The sequence below is a fragment of the Cephus cinctus genome, unplaced genomic scaffold, assembly GCF_000341935.2.
Source record: "Cephus cinctus unplaced genomic scaffold, Ccin1 Ccin1_scaffold2262, whole genome shotgun sequence".
Classification (NCBI taxonomy): Eukaryota; Metazoa; Arthropoda; class Insecta; order Hymenoptera; family Cephidae; genus Cephus; species Cephus cinctus.
In genome coordinates this window covers 1-22619 of record NW_014334199.1, presented here as the reverse complement: position 1 = coordinate 22619, position 22619 = coordinate 1, and the positions used below count along the sequence as shown (strand labels likewise).

The window sequence follows — 22619 nt, the reverse complement described above, 5'->3', positions numbered from 1 at the left end:
CGCTCACTCTCCTGTACAATCCAGCCAGCCAGCCAGACAGACAGGCAGTGAGCCACCCTCGTGGACCCCAGCAGCCTCTCAATGACATTCCACGTTTGAGTACGGATTATAAATTATTTAATCAAGCTCACGAGAGCAGCAACTAAGCTCCGACGAAGTAAGCAAAAAGAAAATATTTACCCCATTATAAACGGGAGAGCGAAAGATACCGGTGGGTGGAAGACGGGTGGTAGCATCGGAGCAGAGTTGCTTACTTGTTTATTTCAAGGTAGAGCAGCAGAGAGGGTGGCTCGAGGCAGTAATAAGAACGACGGCATAGTTTTAACTTCTCTTTTATGTCGGCATTTTCCGCAGTGCTGCTTTGTGCGAATGAAAGCACAAATTGCCAGAGCGCCTTCAGGGAGACATTGAGACACGACGAAGACTTCTACTTTTCTCCCTCTTAGCTTCTTCCCCTTTCGCCCTACCTACGGGTGTATCGCCCTACAATCCACGTACAGGACTCTCCAACCACTTGGTCTTCTCTTTCCGAGAAAAGAGCATACCTGGACTACCATTTTCTTCGTTTCTATTTTTTTTCCTCGTTTTCTCTGCTCCTTCATTTTTTTCATCTTGGTCCCTTCGTTTTTTCTTTTTCTGACAGCAGGTCACCTGCCGATCGTTCAGTAGGTATGGTAAGACAGCCGTCAGACAGTACAGTAGACATACTTGAAATGCAGTATGACAGTCATTTAACACCTTGTGATCTCGCAAGGATATCCTGATCCTATTGTGCACCCTCTATTGTGTGACTGTAGCGTGTATGTCCCGTGGGACGTACCATATGTACGAGTGCGAGAGGTTAACTCGAAAGTAGCCAAACGTTGAGACAATGTACGTTGACACAGGAGAAGAAAAAGAATATAGGCAACAACCCGAGAAACACGTCCCCGGGAAAGGAATTAGGTACAAGTGAAACCCAGAGACAGGGTCGAAGAAGAGCGAGAGGGATAGAGGGAAGAAGTAAAAGTAAAAGAGAGAAAGATCAGGGCTTGTGTGTACGTACGCTATGGTTTAAGATGCGTTATCGAATGTTTTATTCATAAGGTAAGAACAAAGCCTGCATTTATCCTGAGGACATCTCGGCCGCACGCGGTAGCGAAGTCTACGCAACGCTACACATCATGCCGCACGCCCTCTCGTCCCTTGGTTGCATTAACGTCGCGTTGCCGTTGCGTTTAAATCCGCCTTAACGTTACGCTATGCGCCAGGTAGGGTGACTGTGCGTAAGTGCGTATTTGAATACCGCGAGGGTTTCGTAACGTATATGTATGGAAACAGTACAGGGTCGTTCATCTCAGGATGCACTGGTCAGTTTTGACAGCTGTCGAAATCACTTGTGGTTAATGGTACTTTTCGAAAGAGAAACTTAGAGTAAAAATAAACCGGGATATTTTTGTCATTTGCCATATTTAAAACACCTTGCGGTAATTCAAATTTAATTGTATTACGTAATTAATGAAGACCATGCCATGGCAGACGTGAAATCTCAATGTTCCGTTTAAGCTGAATCGCCCTGTAGATTCAGAACATGGAGCGGAACAGAGCCTATTCAAAACGAGGATCGCAACCACTTGTGGGTCGTCGGAATTGCCCTAATAAAAATGTTACACCGCTCTCCCAGTGGGTCGGGAAAGAGACACAAAGGGAGGAGAGAAAAGTCTCTCGAGTGACCCGAAAAAGAAGGCCTCTCGATGGTTCTCGCAGATAACTGCAAATATGGTAGCTCGGCCAAGGGTATCTTTGTCATTTGTATCTCGACGGGGCCACCCTTGAATGACAATGAATCCTAAGGGCTCGAGTACTTCGGCGCTGAAAGCTAACCGAGGACCGTTATCTCTGGGGACTTCATTTACTATTTCATAAACTTTCAGCTACCACCTACACACTTCTGTCCTCTGTCCACCTCCTGGCCCAAGCGTCTATTCCTTAACCCTTTCTCTATTCCCTTTGACACTGACCCATTGACAGTCTTACTGTAATTTCTCGACAGCGGCAGAATCAGTATCTTGTCGAACTCCTGACCTCCGACCTGGTCAATCATCCCGGTATCTTATCAATGCACGCAATCTTGTCCCGCGTAAAAGGAAATTGGCAGGAAGAGTCGAGAGTTCCTTTGAGACAGAACGGGAGAGGTAGTCGAGAGATAAAGATGGCTTGATGCGAGGAAGAAGCAAAGAGGACGTAGAAATGGCGGGTAGTGGGTGGATCGGCATGATTTACGAGGACTGGCGTCCTGGGCTCAAGCCGGACTCCAGAGAGACGCCTTGCTGATAGCGTCAGAGCCACATAAGTCATCGAGACTACCTAGGGGTCCCTTTCCCTTTTCTGACTCCGCTTCTTCTGCCCTTTTTCATACCCACCCCATACGCGCTGCATCCTATTCTTAATCTTCTTTGGACCCCATTATCGAGCCTCCGCTCCAATTATAACGGTGGCGATACAGCCGGAATTATAATTGGTTTATTGGGAAGACAACACAGGAGGTTGAGGTGGTGGTTAAGGAGGTTGAAGGTCCTCGGTCAAAAACAAATCGTACCTCAGCACTCCTTCGCTATAAACACCCTCTCTATTTTTTTCATCTCAACCAGAATCTTCGTCCGTACCAAATAACTGTAGACATCGAAGGAACCAATGAAACGCGAGCCAATAATTCTATGACCAATCGGTACCAGGAAAAACTGTATTTAAGACTTCGAGAGGATGCTGCAAATCGATTTTATTACAAAGGAAATGATATCTCACCAAACAATTTTTAAATGAGACACCCCGTTGTCTTTTTCTCTCCTATTAGATAATGATGACCAATGCTGCGCAGTGTGAATGACTATTTATTAAAGCGCTTCTTAGTAATCTGAGAGACTGACGATTGTAGACATTCTCATGCTACAGAGAATCCCGAGAAACGAATACGAATCCAATATCTTGCTTTGTCGATGTATAAAAAAATGAATTCACAAGATCATAGAGTATAAAGAGGATACAGCAATTTCGGTTGACGCTCGATACTAGGAAGTTAAACGAGACGCTCCTCGTGCTGTCCCAATTAAGCCTGATTTTCTCCGTTTCCTTCCCGGTATTAGTGTCACGGTTAGCGAGCAATCTCGGAATCTCTGGTATTGTGTGCCGTCCGTTCGTCCACTTACATTCACGGCATGAATATTACATGCTTCTTACCCACCGGAAAGATAATTGTCAAGAGTTCTAAATAAGCCAAGTATGGCGTTGGATAGATGATGCATAATACATAATACCGGGAGTAACAATAAGTGTAAATGTAATAAAGAATAAAAAAAAAAAAAAAAAAAAAGAGTCAAGGGATATACTGGTTCCTCGTTGAGCGGAGAGGGGATCGTGTGATAGGATAATGATACATTTTATAGGGCAATGGCAGAGATTCTAGACGAGATTATACACGACGTGAATAAGCTTATAAGATTTAGTAACAAAGAAATCTTCACATCTATGATGATACTATGATGGTCCTATGATAAAAAAAAAAAAAAAAAAAAAAAAAAAAGAGTCAAGGGATATACTGGTTCCTCGTTGAGCGGAGAGGGGATCGTGTGATAGGATAATGATACATTTTATAGGGCAATGGCAGAGATTCTAGACGAGATTATACACGACGTGAATAAGCTTATAAGATTTAGTAACAAAGAAATCTTCACATCTATGATGATACTATGATGGTCCTATGATACACGTTGAATCTGACTCAATGCGATCCTAACATCAGTAGCCGGTGGAATTCACGATACTTGACTGATCTGTTCTGTAAACAGTTTTTGATGTTTAGTAGATGATTTCGAGTCTAGGCTACAACTACTAGCAAGCGTCTCCCTGGACTCCCTGGCTACCAAGTTTTTAATAGGCCTAACCGTTTTCTAAAACCAGCCGGTTTAGCCTGGAAGGCACGACCCATTTCCCGGACATAAATCAACCTGACGTGAGCGCTACGGCGCGCTGTTGTTATGGCATTTCTGAAGGTGGGCATTATCGACGACTCGTCTGTAATTAAGGTAGATAGCGAGACAATCACCATCTTGATGAGAAACCGAAATTCAATTCCGTCTGGGCCGGACGTATTACCCATGTATGTTATGTATCTAGCTATAACCTACAGCACAGCCAGACGCTCGACGTCGTTCTTTCTCAAACCGATCGTTTCTCAGCGTCCCGGAGATTTCGATAAGTTATTGCTAATTTCCAAAGGATCCATTCACTTGAATAAAGATTTGTTTGAATAGAGGTATTCGAAAACTTATGGTTTAAAAAAGGCTAGCTTGCCTTTACGCCTGTAATTTAATGACAGGTTGCCTGGACGTCGGTGACAGGTGTCAGCAGGAAACAGACTTCGAGTAACGGACGTTGACAGTTAAGGATCCCGTCTGTTGTATTTCCGTCCGGATATGTAAATTTGTTTGGATTGCGTGAAATTTGATTATTTCAAAATTTTATCATTTTTTTTTTATCAAGTACCCAGTCAATGACAACTTTGACAGGTGGTCTTGAGATTGCTTGCCGGTGTAGCGTTGGCAGAATGGCAAGCAACAGGCAATGTTGGTGGTGGTCATCCACCCAGAAATCAAAGTCTAGACCCTGCACGCCTTCTCTGAAGTAACCGCTAATTTTCTTGGACAACCACAAAACCGCAAGAATAATAACAGCCCCGTTCAACTCTCGCATTAAAATGCTCAAATAACAATGCTTACGAAGGACCTCTGTGATTATTTTCGGATAAATCTTGTCGCGGTAGCCGTTCCCACTTGATTCGCCCATATGAGCTTTGGAGATTCTAGTCGAATCTTCGAGTTTTGGACCACGGACCCCGAAGTGAGGATAAATGAGTAGTAGGAAAGACCAGAAGACGAACTGCCACTTTGAGTCACTCTGTAAATGGAAGCATGGGTATGGATATTCTGAATAGGAATTAGTTTGAAGAATACACCGCTTCGGTACATTATATTGGTTCTGCTACAGGAGGGAGTTTAGTTCTGCTTTGTTTAAGGATTCTCCGCGTCAAAATGGAAAATCAATGCTCGCGCGATATTAAAATTTGACGGGACCTGAAAGTAGGTTATGTTCGCACCCCCCTATCCTTATCCTCGCCCTCTTACTCTCATAAGACAAGCGACCTACCGGGGGTGGTAGATGCTAAACGCTTTTAAAATTTAACTTCCTACCGAGTTGGAGCGGCCTGCCCTGGAATCTCGACGGAAATTCATTTCTTTGGAACAACAGAAGCTACCTATTACATAGGCACCTAGGTTCCATGAGATTTTACCACGTCGGAATTTATTAGTCAGTAACTAGATAGAGAATTCTCTGAACGTACTATATTAAGGAGCAAATTAAAGATGTACTATTATAACCACGATACTACCCTGTACAGTGAAGTTGATCATGTTAGGATAGGACTTGAGTCAGCTGGTAGTACCAACTGTGCGAATCATTGGTCCAGCTATTACTTAAGATCGAATATTCCATCTAATAAGATGTATTAGGAATCTTTTTGTAGTGAGGTTAAATTATAGCTCAGCATCTTAGCAGAACGTAGGTACACTTCCATATCCAAGATCCTATATGAGCACAGCTGGACGTCTGTATCTCACGTTTCAATATATCTCAATTATATCGTAAATAAAATATGACTGGCTAGTTGCGTGCGACTGGTAAATTGGCAGCTAAGGCGTCCGTTAGTAAACCTGTTGGGTTCTCAATTCTGAAAAGCACACTCCTTGCGACAGCCTAATATAAATTCTGACACTGAGTTTTCTGCTTCTCTAATCAATACCGTCATTCCACATTTTCTCGTATTGCTGATAATCGTAATAGCAGCAACCGATGCTGCACTTGCAGCATCCCTGATGTAGCAACACCCTTATAACAAGTATTTGAGAAGTTCTCTACCAGAGAAGAGATCGCTCGTCGACTTTAATGCGATAACGGGAAATTGCGTAAAAAGTGGATGCGCCCGCGTGAGGGTCAGACAGATCGAGCCGTGGAGACCACGCGAGTAGAGTATATACATATATACTACCTATATATATATACTACCTAAGATCCTATAGTACATAAGGTAAGACCTCGCGGTTGGCGATGCGTGATAGTATAAATAACGAGCATAACTTTCGAGTCGTGAAACGCGACTATCGAGGCGGCCGTGCATTGCTACATAATTTTTTCAAAAAAAAAAAAAAAAAAAAAATAAGCACCTTATCGATCTCACGAACGGCAGCCATTCTTTTTGTCTTCTTCATTTATTTACCCGCTCGAATTTTTTAAAAAAAAAAAAAAAAAAAAAAATAAGCACCTTATCGATCTCACGAACGGCAGCCATTCTTTTTGTCTTCTTCATTTATTTACCCGCTCGTCTTCCTCCCCGTCTTCCAATTTATACTTGGCCTTACTAACTCTCCCCTTGCCTCTGTCTGTCTCACTTTTACCACCTACTAGAATTCATCCACAGACAGAGGAGAACCAGGAGTTGGTTCGAAAGAACATTTCGCAGCCCTGTCTTCGCTTTATTTTGCGTTAAAGCGACAAGTTTAATATCCCTGCGCTCGGGAGGGTACTCGTAACCCCAACCTACCCCCGTGTAGCGAGGTGAAACTTTAATACAATTTCATTTGCCTCTCGCTGACAAACTCCCTACTCTCCCTCTCGCTCATTCACCCTCTCGCCCTTGTCTATCCTTCTCTACCGGGTTCTTTACTGGTTCTGAAGGAAGACTATTTATAATCATAACTCCCAGGGAAAATGTTTTCCTCCGGCGACAACCCTGCCAAACCCCCAACGGACCCCCACCAGACAGAGGGAACGCTCCTCCCCGTCAGAGATGGTGAAACAAAGTGAGAGCAAGCGTACCAACTATAGCTATTAAGAGAGTGTTGGGGAAAGTAAGAAATTTGTGGAAATTGTGCGGCCCGTGATACCCTTAGACTCTACTCGCATGGAACGAACTATTTCGTCGCAAAGTATTTCTAAAAAAATAAAACCCTTATTTTAGGGTTTTATTCGGAGTTTGGGAATTAAAATGAAGAAAAGATGCATACAGATATACGTATGTAGATACACGTATACACAAGTAAGAATCTTGCAGCGATTGCTACACTTTGTTTTTTTTTGGTTGGTATTTCATGGAAATGCGTGGCCGCAACTTCGACCCAAAAAATGGAGGAACAATGAAAAAAGACAATTGTACGTTCGGTAAATAATGCACGGCTGAGCATTGCAGTCTGCGAGAGCGACGTTACCCAGCGCCGTTTCCCGAAGGAAATTAGGAAACGCGGGCAAACAGCCCTGTACGCCCACCTCATCCCCTATTGCGCTACCCGCACCAAGTCACAAATGTAATATTCACAGAATAATACAGAGCCGACCCGACGCCCCGGAATACCGAGGCTTTATTTTTCCCTTTTCCTTCTGGTTTTACCTTCGTTTTCAGCGTCGCCGGTTCTGTGTCCTTCTCTGGACGCGTTAATAGAAACCGCGACAGTCAGCTGCAGCAAATTAATATCCTTATACAAAGTAAACCTAAAAGACTCGAAGTGACTAGATTTTTTTTTTCCTAGAAATTTATTCATTTACCTCAGTAAGAAGGTTTTATTTTCTCAGCAAAAGCACGTGAAATATTATGATTTTGATCGAATCGGATAGTATTCTCCTAACCGATTTGTCCCCAGTGCCTACACTGCCACAGGACTCTCAGTTACGATCTCATATATTGTCCACAGTGATACCGGCGCGTCTCTGATTACGCAGAAACTTGCCTGGCTCGGTATCTCGAAACATCGCGTGGTATAAAACCCGATACACCGGTAGTTATATCTGTCTGAGGTGGCTCACAAAGGCACAACCTGACGTCTCAATTTTTTCTCATGCGAGATAAGATTGTTCACTCGGTGGCGACGGTGGCGACCATTAAAATGAGAATCTTGCCGTGAGAGCCTTTAAGTAAAATCCTATACAAAGAAGGGACCCGTACGACGAATAACCTAAAAGCTCGGAGCTCGACACGTAATGTAAGATAATGAAGAATAGAATGCTGATAGTTTATAAAGTTTGTATTTCGTCAACTTGAAAAATTCCCAGAATGATATACGTTTTGGATCGCAAATCATTCGGGCCATTAGCCCACGTGGGTCGACATCGGGCGTAAAGGTGGTTCAGCCAAAGGTAAGAGGGTAATCCTTGGATGATGTGTGTTACGAGAGGTCTACCCGCCCGGGCACTCATCATCACTGAGATAATGGAGTGGGCGGTCCACAAAGGATGCTGGATGGCAGTATTCAGGGTCCAGTATTCAGCATCCTCCTGGACCAATCCACTGAGAAAAAGACTCACAGACAAAAACGGACTTTCAACGAACCCGCTTCACCAACAGGACCATAAAATCGTCTTGGTTTCTTCCTCCACGATCATCGCAATCAACCGCCCCAACGATAACCCAGATATACTGCGAATATGATTTGTTTTTTTTTAATCTGTGGATTTAAGAGAAAAAAAAAATTATAAGAATGGGCTTCTATTTTTGTTTCTGCATTATGGACTTATCAGATCGTGCAATATTTATTAATTGATTGTCCTGCGCACTCCTGATGATACTTACGCCTACTGCGAGAGATCGTCTACTTCATGAGGTGGAATAGGTACTGCCCATACGACGGAGACGGCGAATGTTCATTGGCTCGAAAATTTTAATAACCCACTCAATGATAGGTCGGAGCAGTACGCATGACCGTAGGAGATGTCACCACAGTGCTGTGGCGACACGCACTCCGTGGTGACACACTCCCACACTTCCGCACTCCCGCAATCCGAAACCAGCTGAGTCCCAATGCTCTCCTCTTGGGAGGTTCCAAGCCCAGGAGTTCTACCGTGTCGCAGAGTAATCTCAATAGCGCATGCGTTCCAAAGGATGTCGCCCTTAAGGATATCGACTGGTATATATACCTATACTGATACCAAGATCAGGACCAATCACGAATCCAGTATCCTCCGTTAATATTGCTAGAAAGTCAAATATGTCAAAGTATCTGAAACCCATATATTAAACTTATATATATATATATAATTTTTCGCTAAAAAACATCCTAAGAATCCAAATTTTATTGGGTACCTTTCTTTAAAAATAAAGATAAGGCAAGAGGCCAGAAATTGTTACATAGAGTACAATCGTCCAAGATTGTGCTATAATCTCGAAAAGAGTCGAGAATATATCTCACTGGTACCTCGCTGTGTCTTCAACGTCTGGGAGGGTGCTGGATAAATCTGAAAGTTCGTAGCGATACAGTTTGGACGTAAAAAGCAGAGATGGAGATGGAGATTCGAGATGAGGACGGATGAGGTGACCCGGGGCTCCGGAGTAGCTGAGGATCGATACGAACGGCGCGCGCTGTGTCCCCGTCTGCCATTGGTCATCGCGGAGGCTAGACGTGCCTGGTTTCTCCTTTCCACCTCCTGGTTCTCCTCCTGGACTGGCTCGACTTCTCCTCAACTTCTCCTACATCTCCTCTGGCACGTCTGTCCGAGCACTCTACCCACCTACCAACCTCCCTTATCCTCCTCCTGGAGGACCATCTACCTACTGCACCTTCTACCATCACCTACCCATGCCAACCCTTTTCGCACGTCCTCCAGGACTCTGCTGAACCAGTGCATACCTCAATCCTTGATTACGTGCCAAACAGGCACTCAGTGCTTCCTGTCTTATCAGATGGTACAGACACGTGGTCCGCACCTTGAAAATCTCCTATTAGATCCTAGCAAAAAGAACGTTCGCGCAAACTCTAGCTCGTTCGTAGACGCTGCAAGCGCACATGTCTCCGTGCCTGTATACGAACACACGTAGACTGGTGCTGGAATCTCTAGCAGTAAATCCCCGCGCAACTTGTCCTACACACGGGACGCGTGCATAGTCACGCGTTAATGTGCACATCGCGTGGACGGCACTGCTCCCTTTGATTTATCACCCTGGAGCAATATCGATGGAACCCTGCGGTACTCACGGTAGTCTCCATCCTTGATAAAAGATACTCCACGGCTGAGAAAAGATTCTGGATAGATTATGTACCAAGAGAGTGTCAGTTCGCCGGTAGGCACCTCGTTGGTTGCTACACGGTACCTGGTAGATCTACGGAACACATCAGCAAGAGATCTCGGTTGGACTGGCATGTTAGGGAGAATCTCAGTGAAATGATTAAACGATTGATTAGAAGGGAGGATAGGGTCCAGGCAAGGACGTGTGGCAGGAAGCATTGTTACCACCGTGTAGGAACGTGCATAGCATGCTCAGGCTTCGTGTACTGCGGAACATAGTTATCCAGCTACGTTGTACCGAGTGTCCTGGAGGTTCGGTGGGGCAGGAACACTTGGTATGGATGTGGATGGTGTATATGAGAATATGGCGGAGGTGAACGGGACAGTCATGAGTCCCACGATGACTGTCAACGCGCAGACCGCAAAGCCATCAAGTATATGGTGAGCCAAGACATAAGGTGAGACAGAGCCAGAGTCTCATACCACGCTCGGAAATGGCTACTGAATATGGATGAGTCGAGAAGCGGACACACTCTCATGCTCACGACGGAGACATAATTGCCTTAATTAACGCTAATATGTTAAATCGCGACGGTTTCCTTTGTCCGCTATTCCGAGGTGCTCGTATGATGCCACCGTTAAGAACCATCCAGTATTCCCAGCACCCTGTGACACATTGACGACAATTAAATATTTACCAATGTCGAAGGAAAGGAGGAAAAACATAATGAATTATCACGTGTGGGAACGTGTGATGAAAGATTACTCAAATTCACTATAGGCCTCGGTACATCAGCTTCGGATATTTCATCTGGCCAATGGCTTTGAAAGCCAAGTCTCACTGTCAAAGGATTCGCCAGGGTACCTCGAACTGCGTTGCAGAATGCAGATACATAAATTCATGAGCAAGTAACAACCAGTGACGCCACGCTAGCTTCCGTGCCGCGCAGCAGCAATCGTATTCATGAACCGACACGGTAATTAGGGACACTAGCTCGCCTCGCAACCGGAAGTCACCTTAAGAATCCTCCCTCGGCGATGGAATATTGCCGGAAATACTTATGCATTTCGTTCGTTTCGTAAGAAACGCCAGGATTTCGTAGTTGGGACGGGGCACGGAAAAAATAAAAGATCTACTGTAGATCAATTTATTCTTATATACAGGTTGTTACAAAATATCAAATCACGCAAGGTATTTGCGACCTCATTAAATGCCAATTGTACAGATACGAACCGAGACTCTCCTTTTCTCTATTGCCTTAAGTGGAAATGCAACCTCCAGAACTGTACCGTGTATATTATATAGGTGGAAGCCAATTATTTGCCAAGTCGAGCCGAAGGCAATGATAACTTCAGGCAGAGCATAATTTTGAGCACCACGAGCCGCGCAGTACGTAACTCTGCCGAGATATAATGAAGATATAACCGAGCCGACTGCCGAGACATCTTTACGTCCTCAGTGCTTGGCTTGTTACTTGGTTATGGCATGGGCTACGATACTTCGATGCTACAGTCCTCGAATCTTCGCTGTCTCTCTCTCTCTCTCTCTCTCTCGCTCTCTGTGCGGACGTTGCTGTTAATCAAAAGCTCGATGCTACAGTCCTCGAATCTTCGCTGTCGAGCATAATTTTGAGCACCACGAGCCGCGCAGTACGTAACTCTGCCGAGATATAATGAAGATATAACCGAGCCGACTGCCGAGACATCTTTACGTCCTCAGTGCTTGGCTTGTTACTTGGTTATGGCATGGGCTACGATACTTCGATGCTACAGTCCTCGAATCTTCGCTGTCTCTCTCTCTCTCTCTCTCTCGCTCTCTGTGCGGACGTTGCTGTTAATCAAAAGCTCATGCCAAGCATTGACACTAACGATCTAACCGACACAGGACCAAGTATCGTAGAGACTGCCATAGCTGATTGATATCAAATCATCGGTACAATATTCCATAGTTTGTATTGTCAAAATTCAAATTTAATTATCATTAATGCCGCCGATCGTTAAATCCAACGAAATGAAATGGCATACAGGATTTTTCAAAATTTCATATTAAAGTATGCGTTCCTACTATACCAGGGCTGTTACCTGTGCCTGTACATTTTCATTTGCGAATTGCAAAACTATAGTGGATTTTAAAAGGAACCTGGCAAATATAGTATATCCGACTGTTTGAGTCGCTGGACGGTTCACCGGTTGGCAGGCGCGGGGCCATTCATGGTGTTCATTTCAATTCTGGTTTAATTGCACGCTGCTCAATATTGACGAGTTAAATAATTGTCTTTGCTGAAGAGTATCGTGCTGTTGCATATATGTTAAATAATACCATCGGGATATTCATGGTTGTACCTGAATATATACCAGTACGTATATTATAATGACTTTTAATGGAAATATGAGGATCAATAAATATCGTAATACGGAAAATAGTCATCCTGGATATAATTCCAATTGATTGTATAAATATCGTATATCTCTCAGGTATAAAATAATGCCAAGATGAAAAATCGTATTTTTTTTTTAAAACCAATTCTTGTTTCTATGAGAGCGATGATTCTTGTTGTTTATAATGTACGGAGAGGTTACTCGTAGCAGATGGTTTAACGAGTTTAAGAAAAGGTTAGAATCTATTTCGGAAGGAAGTACTTTGGTCCGGATAGGTAACAACACGTGCTACGCCCGCGTTTACTTCAGACGCGATCGGCATTATAATCCTATTACAGATTTACTTCTTTTTTAGCATATTTAAATCTCTCTCTTTCTCTTTCTTGCTGTCTATCTTTTGCTTTGCTCCGCTTGCACATCGACACTTCTTTACCGACTCACTCTATTCTCGTATATCCCTTATTCTCTCCCGTGCTCTCTTTTTCTCTTCTTCTTCTTCTTCTTCTTCTTCTTCTTCTTCTCTTTCCCCTACCTTCCCTCTCATCCTTCTCAACTGTACTCCGGCCAACAACCTGCCCTGACGGCTGCGCGTAAAATTGGCCGGAACGCATTTTTCCATTAGGCCGTTGTTGAGCCGCATTACAAATTGCAGGTATATGAACTACTCTGCGAGCAGGTTGTCCTGGAAAAAAGAAGCAGGACCTACCCCTACTCTCGTTGATCCAGATGATTTTATCCTGTCCTTCCTTATATCCATCCTCAATGCACGTGCAGGACTTTGACTATGTACAGTTTTTCAGACCTCATTAGAGATGCTATAATATTTTACATCACATTGCACTCCTGTCTCAGAAGACTCCTGAAGTGCGTCATAAAGAAATGACTGCGACAAGTAAGGGTTAGGTTAGGTTCGATTAAAAGGACTTCCATTAAAACTTAAGACCGACGGCTCCTAAATGAACTAAGTGCGAATGTCGTTAGGATGAAATAGCTTCATCGTGGGAATTAGTGGTTTTAATATTACATCGTAAGTTATTTCGTGGTAAAAAAAAAAAAAAGAAAAAGGGAACATGCTGAACCCCAACCCTCAGATTTTGCGTCCTGTTCGTAACGGGTCGTACGCCCTATCTAAGGCTAAAAGGATTCGGCAATAAACAACGTTGAGTCTTGAAATTACGAAGGGCGTCGCAATCTGCATAAAAATCCCCCATAGCGCTACTACCGAACAGGGGTTAGTCCAATGGATTAGCGATGTACCACCATAGAAAAAAAAAAAAAAAAAAAAAAAAAAAAAAAAGAAACGAACTACTAGCATTACTGGTTAATTTTTTATTTTATTTTATTCCATGTCTCACCGTTCATTACGGTCGGTTGCCATTTAATTTTTATATCAAGCCGAGAACGATGTTTCCATGGGGTCTGAAGGTTCTCTCTACTATAATTCCCTAGGGTTTTCTAAAGAACACATGAAATCAATTACGTGTTATTGTGTCGGTCGAATTTGATCGCGATATCTAAGATTGAATTTTTTGTCTGTCCAGAAACAACAAAAGGCGAAGAAACTGGTCCACGACGCTGCGCAAGAAGCACGACTTATCCTGGGTAAGTGTATCTAATTACCCTGGCGTTTACGTCAACGTTTACAGTGATTTACGGCAAAATTGTGGCGGGCGACCTTCGCCCGGGACGAGAGCTAAGCGGTTCGCGGCTAAAAACTCTGAAAGATTCGGTCATTTATCACGGCGGCGTCTTGTGGTGCCTCGAGGCTCAAGGAAGAATGAAAAGGGGTGGAATATAATCCGTTGGACAGACTAATCGCGGACTAACTATCCACATATTATCTAGAATAATTTCACGTTACACTGGGCTTCGATGAACGCCCTCGTTCTCTGTATACCTCGACATTGCAGAATATTGTATACACGATACAACGCAGGTAGAGCTCCTGGAAAGAGACCTCACGTGGACGTGAGAATGGACAATCGTTCGAATAGGGCCCTTTAGATTTTGAAAAAAGTGACCAACATCGATTTCTGATTTTGTACAAAGTAATGACGAAGGGGAACGATACTGGGGACGTAAACTACGTCATGCGGAGTTTGAGCGCACACCTACGTGTCAGGGGTGCACACATAACGCCTCGAAATTACAGAGTGCCAGTGGTGCCAAGGTCCATCCATCACAGGGTCCGTAGGTCCCAGAGAGACCCAGGGAACCGCCCCGGCGTTTAAGTCGTTAGCAATTTCCTGCACGGGACTATTTTCAGGCCCAAATTCCATATGGTCCGATAATGTCCGATAATATAACAGGCCATCCTCCCATACACTCCCTCTCTGTCTTCTTGTAATCCCTTTGAATGCCCTTTTTCCAAATTGAGCTACCTTCTTTTAAATTTAATTTATCATCCACTCGCAACATCCCGCAGTCCCTTAGAAAAATCAAAGCAACGATTGGCACAATTCTTTTCAGACTTTAATTAACGTTTTATTATTATTATCCAACTATAGTTTTATTTCACGTGACGTATTACACGTTTTACCGTTAATCACAAAGCTTACTTGTTACTCTGCTAACCTGAGTGTAATCGTATTAGTCATGCCATCGTTGATTCATACGATTTGTTTTTATCAACTGTGAGAAACGATGCTTCTACGCTTCCATAGAAAATTGTAATCGCTGTGCGCCTTTTAACCTCATCTTTTTTTATTCGCTTAGTGCGTTTCGTAATAACACAAACGCATTTACCAAGAGACAGTGTTTCGAGTCTCTGCAAAGTGGGTACAAGTAGGAATAGGCCAGATGGGATATACGCCAGGCTAAGTGTTACCACGGAATACTAGTAGCAGTTTTCGTGCGCCGCCGCTTGGCGGCAGCACCTATTAGCTTATTACGAGATCCTGGACTCACACGATAAACTTCAGTTTACTGTTCGTTGATAATGATAATTTTCAGATCAAGATACGTGCGTTCGGATGAAGAGTGCGTCTACTCAGACGATAGTCGTTGATGTGAATTCTGGTAAAAGATCGTTAGATATTTGTCAGGATAAAGTTTTGAAGGTTGTCACATCTCAGAGATCCTGTGCAGATGAGAGCAAGTGGAATCTAGATGATCCTGCACCTCAGTGGCTGATAGCGGAAGCCCTCAATAAGGAACGTGAAGTTAGTACATTAATGAGTAATTTGTTCAATAGTATTCATACAAAATTTTAAATATGCTCAGAGAAGTCAAACCGATCAGGCAGATTGTGTTAAGGATATTGCAGAGAATAACGAATCTTTGACAATGAGATATGAAAATATTGTTTTGGAAATGGAAGGAAAATTAGAGGATGCCAAAGCTCAGCTGAAAGAGAGTTTCAAGAGAAATTATCTTATTAAGGAAAAATACAGAAGGTTACAACGGGTTAAATATTTTCTATACGTGGCCGTCACGTGTAGAAATGGTATAATAAATACATATCAAATAGCTGCAGCTATTTAATTCTGGTCCTCCATTTACAATAGGGCTTTACGTAATGTCAAATTGGAGGCTGCGCATGATAATGAAATACTTCAGGGAAAAGTGGTTAATATTTATTCATCGATTCTTCAAAAACTTGCACCAAACCGTAAAACAAAAGTTGCTCGGCCTTCAAAGTATCACAAGCGACTCAAGTCATTCAAAAAATTTTCCAAAAAAATGAACACGAAATTTCGAAGAATCCTTCTGGCGTCGAAGAAACTAAACCAAGAGCTTCTTTTATCGAGAAAAGCTTTGGCAGAAAAAACAGCACAGTACGAATCGTTGAACAGTTGTTTCGCCAAACTGAAGCACGAGTTGGAAACAGCTGAAGTCAATTTGAATGGTCTCATAAAAGAGAACAGCTCACTGAGAAAGAAATTCGAAGACACCAGAGAGTGGATAGAATTGAAGATCGGCAAGGAGCGTCATGAAAAATCAAATTTTGCTCAATACAAGGAAATGCAAAGGAACAGGGAATTCAGGAATATGAAAAACAAAGCAGAAGAGGATTTCGCTACTATAACTCAGCTGCGAAACAAGTATCGAATAAAAATTGAATTATAATTAAAATTACAGCAAATGATTTTCTCATCATTTACAGGCTTTTGCGTTCGGAATCCGCTAATGCGAACAAAGGATTCCTGTTAAACAGTTATAAAAGTCAGCTGGCAGATATGACTAAAGAAAAAGATGAGTACGTGGTAAAATTGAAAGAACTAGAAAACGAAATGGCCGTATTACGTAACAACAATGGACAGTTGAAAGCTAAGGTACATCTTTCATTTTCACATATTGTCTAGCAATAGGAACGCTTGTAACATTTATGTAGATTTCGCTATTGAGCAACGAGAAGGATAAGCTATTGTTTGAGTCTGAAAAAATGGAGAAATTACAAAGCGACGTAAAGGACAAGGTATTGTAATAATTAATAGGTTGAACTATAAGTAACTGCCATTTATTTTAACGCATTTCAACAATAGCTTGAAAATCGACTAACATCGAGGCATGAGAAGTCAGTGTTACACGAGATGGATGCCATGAAAGCAAAGTCCGATGAAGTTGTCAGAATCTTGAAAAGTAAACTAAATGCATCTGAAACTTGCAATGCTGAATATTTTGTAGCCATAAAGGTATTTCTATGGATCAGAAGTTTTTAAACTCTGCGCGTAAATTAATGAGAATATGTATAATCAGGAGTTTCTCAAAGAAATTCATGAATGGCAAACGGAACTCGAGGCTGAGGAAAAATTGAGTACCAGCGAAGCCAGCGAGCGAGAAGCTCACGAAACGGCCTGTGCAATTTTGAACATGACTCGTGGCCAATTGTCAAAATTCATGAAAGACAAATCCCCAAACACAGTACGTACGAAGAGCAGCAACAGCAACGATAGAATCATCGTTAAGGTACCTAGATAAACAAATGTTACTATTGCAGGTCAATTGCTGGTTATTGGATTTTCACAAAATCACAGCAAAAGCTAACTTCTCGCAACCCCTGACCAAATTTTTGATTAAGAAAGTCACGGAACAAAGGAAATGACAAAATTCTTAAATATTTGGCAGACCGAAGTTTATTGATAGGAAAACTAAAGTTACATTGTCATCTCATTAAAGGTATGCTAACAAAATTAGGTAATCATTTGACCGTGGCCAAACTCCATTTTTTTTTTGAAAAAGTATCTTTTTCATCCTAAATGGAATTCGGCCAGTTTTCATAAAAGAACCGTCACCCATATGTGGAGTCCACATGTCGTTCTCAATCTTCTAACATCGCATTAGAAAAAAATAGACAATTCCAAACCGATTGAATCCAGCACCGGTCTACAGTCAAGAAGCTACATTCACTGCCTACTATGATAATCAAGTCCTAAAGTATGATAATCATTAAACCTAATTGCCATTCCTGTCATCGTTAGACGTCACGGAATCAGGAGCAGCTTTTTGCAACTGAGCGCTCTGGTACCTATCATAATTATCAATCTGCCCGAATATCTTCCTACCAGGAATTCTATCATCATCCTTGACATTAACTTCCGTCCCGATCTGCACTGACCAAGGAAGCCCATGACCACCCCTCGTGTCATCCCGTGCATTTACGTGATTAGCTAATTTACGTTCGTCGTCAGAATCCATAGAATCCAGATGCATAGAATTTTCTTTGAGCGCAGCCCGATCGTGATCTTCAATCCTGGATTGATAAGGTGCATAAGGTCTATCGTAATATCCTGCAGCACGTTTAGGGTAAGAGTCATACGAGTCATATGTGTCGTATGGACGTACAGATTTGTATCTGAATCTATTTGGATCAACGTTGCCTGGTATACGTTTATAGGCAGTTGAACTGGCGACAGCTAGAGGATGCGACCTGACAACGTCATCATAAGGACGTCCGTAGGATCTGAGATCTACTGGCTTTCTGATGACCTCAGGTAGAGTGGCGTAATAGATGATTCTTTTCGGTTTTGCCGTCACCGATTGGGCTCCTCTGTTTCTGCCGTAGATGTCAAGCTCGTCGTCGTGATGACGATTGTAATAATACGGTGATTCGTGGGATCCACGTGGGTAATAGTCACGTTCCATTCTGTAGCGATCAGGGTAGAACCTCCTAGGTATGGCCATGTCGAAATCACGTTCTCTTACTTTGTCACGATACATCGGCACGTAATCACCGTAATTTCGGGATATTGGCATCTCTCTTGATTCTCGAATATCCGGGTAATCGCGTCGATGACTCGTTATGAAATCTGTCTTTGGTGCTTGACGACTTCGTCCATTGTCAGACGGCATATTATTTCTGGATACTTGATCGAGATTGGTACGATGACGAAATTCTACTGAAATTGGTTGCTTCGCCCAGGTTTCCGGTGAGTTCAGACGTGCCTCGCGGACATTCTTCGAACTGGAAATTTTCTCCATTTGACTGTCGGCTTCGCGACGCACTCTTGGTGCTCGTCCCATGCTGTCTATATGCTGTCTAGTAAAATGATGCATCATCGGCTCGTCCAAGATACTTCTGCGTTCTCTTTCATAAGCGTAGTACGCTTCGTCACTTGGAAATTCCTCGACATCCTCGAGTCCTTGACGATCTCTTAAAAAATCCTCAAAGGCAGGTTCTTCGATGAGTTCCTCATTCGAACGATAATGAAAATCCTCCAAATCACGTTTCTCTCGCGAGTGCTCATCTTCGGATTCCTGAATGTTCCCATCCTCCAAGTTGATCCTAGTCGCTCGGAGATCTTCGAACTCCTGTGGTTCCTCAATGGAGGAAAGTCGGCCGACGCCGCTGACGCTGCGAACCTCGAATGCTAACGAGGACGCCGATGGGTCCAGACGTGGCCAGGATGGGCGCTCTAACGAATCTGAATTCGAGTATCGCGATACGTCCCAGGCTGTCCCAACACCTTCACCGTGTATTTTGGTTAAAGATGAAAGGGCCAAAATCGCCCAAAGGATGTAGGACATCTTTGACCTGTCCGTTAAAAGAAAAGAAAAAAAATGGATAATTGTCGATTAATAAAATCGAAAGCGATACATAGGATCTGGATTGATCAAGGTCAAAGGAGTGTTTAAGTCCAATCGATTCAATGTGAATGTCAGTGTAAAATTTACATTTTCAAATATCACAATAGAATATCAAAGAACCAATGAGATTCGGACCTTTTCGCCCGGTGCTGGGATCCGATCTGATCGTCCTCGAACGTTAACTACAAATGTACAACCAGCGGGTCACTAATTCTCCATAACAAATATAATTTCCCCGGTGTTTCCGGCAGCATTATACCAAGTTCCGGCGTCCGGACGGAACTCTCATTGTCTGGTCATTTACATGAGACTATGACACTGCGATTGAAAACTTTCAAGCTTGATTCACGCCTCGTGTTCGCAACATGAATATTTCCAGGTTCACAATATTGATCATTATTATTATCATCTGTCTTTCTTTCTTTGTTCCGTAATGATGCGTCAACCATAGAGCGAAGCAATGAACGTTAACAAAAACGTGTAAATAATAAAGGCTTTCACGAGGCGCACCTACGATGTACCTACACAGTTCAATGATCGCTCATGATCATGGCTTTGATCAGTCTCACGATAACTCACCACTATATGAATTAGTATGAAACGTGCAAAATATAACTATACGTGTAACAAGAACCGTATCAGAATGTCACTATAGCGGAACAATTCTCCAAGATAACGTTCATACATCCTGCTCTTAGTAACGTTATGCTCCCAAGGTTTACAGTTAGGCCCGGTTCAATGCACCGTCTTATTTTTAGCATAAACGTTCGCAAACTTGTCATCACTTCGTGTTGCAAAATATTAAAACCTGCCTAGACTTTTATTTGACCAAATATAAATTCAATGAGGTATAAGCAATTCGCAGCTATTTTGAAATCATACTGAGCTTCTTTAATGATATCAACAGCTTTCCATACCACAGGATTGGAGTTGGTAAATCACTTTGTTATTCATGAAGGCGCGTCGGCTTGAATTAGTTACGGATTTGAGTGACATTAATTATTGAAATAATTGAAGAGTATACCTTGTGCTTCCGTGTAACTCTTTCCGTGGAGATTTTAGTGTTGTTCGTTCGAAGTGCTCCTGGTGACTGAAGTCACGATCCACGGTGCTTCAGGTATGTATGTAACGCGAAGCTGTTCAGGTGCAATGAGCTCTACCCCTCTACGAGAAGAACTACCGTTTTTCATCGGCGAGCATAGGTCTCTCGGACCGTAGTGCCTGTACCTATACTAAGAAAAGAGATTCCAAGCGTCTGACGCACGTTACGAGTCTCTTTGGTGTTTCAGGACATCCTGTGGACATCTTAGGGAGGTATTGCATTGTTTGACTTGGTAGGAAGTAGGTAAATAGCCAAAATTCATCGTACTTGAGAAATATATCATTTTTTTTTCTGATAGTCTTTCAATTACATTTTCGAAACTGTTCAGATCATTTCAAATTTTAGGTATCGTGCTCCGTCTTGTATCCATTTCTGACTGATGATTAACTTTTAAAATGTGGGAGCAAACAGGTTTGAGTTGAGGAACGACCGCATAAGAAGCCAATCATCCTAATCATGGCAAAGTTAGGGCTACTCAAAATGACAATTTTCTAAATTCTTCTTACACTTTTTCTACCGCACGTGCTGGAGTTCACGCGCGCTGTCATAATGGAATAATCTGACATGACATTCACTCAAGAATGAGAGCAGATTTACCGTACAAACTTTTGTCTTATCATAATTTTATCATCGACTGAAGATAAATAGACCAAGGGATTCCTATGTGTCCGATCCGCGTGAGTCTGATATCCTGACGCATTGTTGAGCATGCTGCCATCTGTGCGTGGAATCAGTTGTTATTTCGTTACCTCGGATAAACTAGATTAAGGAAGCCGATAGGTTGGACTTTTCTTGATTCTTGATCTGAATCTTCTCAATTATTCGATTATGGCATAAAACTGAAATTTTGAAATCTGCGTGATACTACACGCGGTAGAATGCCTGATCAGTCTCTCGATATTTAAAGTTCCAATAGTCTCGTGTACATGGCGCCACAGTTTTCTCAGAGATCAGTAGGGAGATGCACAACGCTACGGTTTCAGGCGATACCAAAAACATGAAGCTAAATCCTAGCGGCGAGTCCGGGAATAGAATTTTGTGATCATCGCCTCCGTCGATAATGCATATCCCGTCGTAGCCGAGCTGAACGTGATCACGAACGGGTAGCCTGGCGGGCAGAGATTCTCCACAACTTACAACTGATTCCCAGAGCAACCCTTAGAAAGAGGCCGCTTATCAGATATTGCCTAAATATTTTTTTTTGTAATCTTAAATTCAAATGTACAGTGTAAGCTCGATAAGATTTACTAAGACAAAAGCCAGCACCTTATGCCTGCCTGCGTTAAGGAGTGCAGCGATGCGGTGCTAGCTTCCATCATTATTTAACAATAGTTCGCGATCGAGTTATCGCGGTATCCAGGAAATTCTATGGATTTTCTGTGAGTGTTCTGGAAGTGCAGCGCCCACCTGAGTGTCTTCTGGATGCACTTCTTGGCCTTCACGGATTAGCTGCACCAGCTCCGGTAAATACATCTCTACGTTCCATCGTTTACACCGTCACAGTTTTTTTTTTTAAATTCAAGATAAGTACGTAGCAGGTACAGGGGCTAGACACCATTTTCTCGTATAGTCTCTAGTATATCTCCACTGCGTTCCATCGTTTGTACCTTCATAGTTTTCTTTTAAATTCAATATTAGTGCGTAGCAGGTACAGGGTCTAGACACCATTTTTGTGAGTTTTTCAAAAAAGTTATAGGTAGTATAGTTGTAAGTTAAAGGGAGTATAGTTATAGGTAGTAGAAAAAATGTATTAATCCGTATGCGTGCGAGAGAGACGCACTTAGAGCCCTGCTGTGCTAATGAAACGTACGCGTTAGGAGCATTACAGGGTGCGTCAACGATATCCTGAAATGCAAACAATTGCCGTGCACCGATCAGCCTGCATCGTCACTCCATAGCATCGTTGACAAACCCTGTACGAGTTGTAATTGACAAACCTGTCGTAGGGGGCATCACTTTTGCCAAGGAGTACTTGAGCGAGGGGGAGGGGGTACCCAGTGGTATACAAAGAATGTATTATTGGTGCAGA

At 42.8% G+C, this 22619-nt stretch overlaps 2 protein-coding genes across 2 annotated transcripts in view; one reads left to right on the top strand and one right to left on the bottom strand.

Moving 5' to 3' along the window:
* LOC107274106 (nucleoprotein TPR) overlaps nt 1–17543 on the top strand; it is a 71619-nt gene extending 54076 nt beyond the window's left edge. Inside the window, exons 5-13 of the mRNA XM_015752884.2 lie at nt 14004–14064; nt 15415–15623; nt 15685–15857; nt 15969–16505; nt 16568–16736; nt 16796–16879; nt 16947–17096; nt 17161–17325; nt 17402–17543. Of these exons, the coding sequence (XP_015608370.2) occupies nt 14004–14064; nt 15415–15623; nt 15685–15857; nt 15969–16505; nt 16568–16736; nt 16796–16879; nt 16947–17096; nt 17161–17325; nt 17402–17506 (1653 nt within the window). The 3' untranslated portion in view covers nt 17507–17543. The remainder of the gene's footprint in view (nt 1–14003; nt 14065–15414; nt 15624–15684; nt 15858–15968; nt 16506–16567; nt 16737–16795; nt 16880–16946; nt 17097–17160; nt 17326–17401) is intronic.
* On the bottom strand, nt 17520–20668 carry LOC107274105. The gene is made up of 2 exons (XM_015752883.2): nt 20513–20668; nt 17520–19435 (listed from the first exon to the last, which is right to left on the bottom strand). The coding sequence occupies exon 2, from the start codon at nt 19426–19428 to the stop codon at nt 17857–17859; it is 1572 nt and encodes a 523-aa protein (XP_015608369.1). The 5' UTR covers nt 19429–19435; nt 20513–20668; the 3' UTR covers nt 17520–17856.
* Between the last annotated feature and the right edge of the window lie 1951 nt (nt 20669–22619).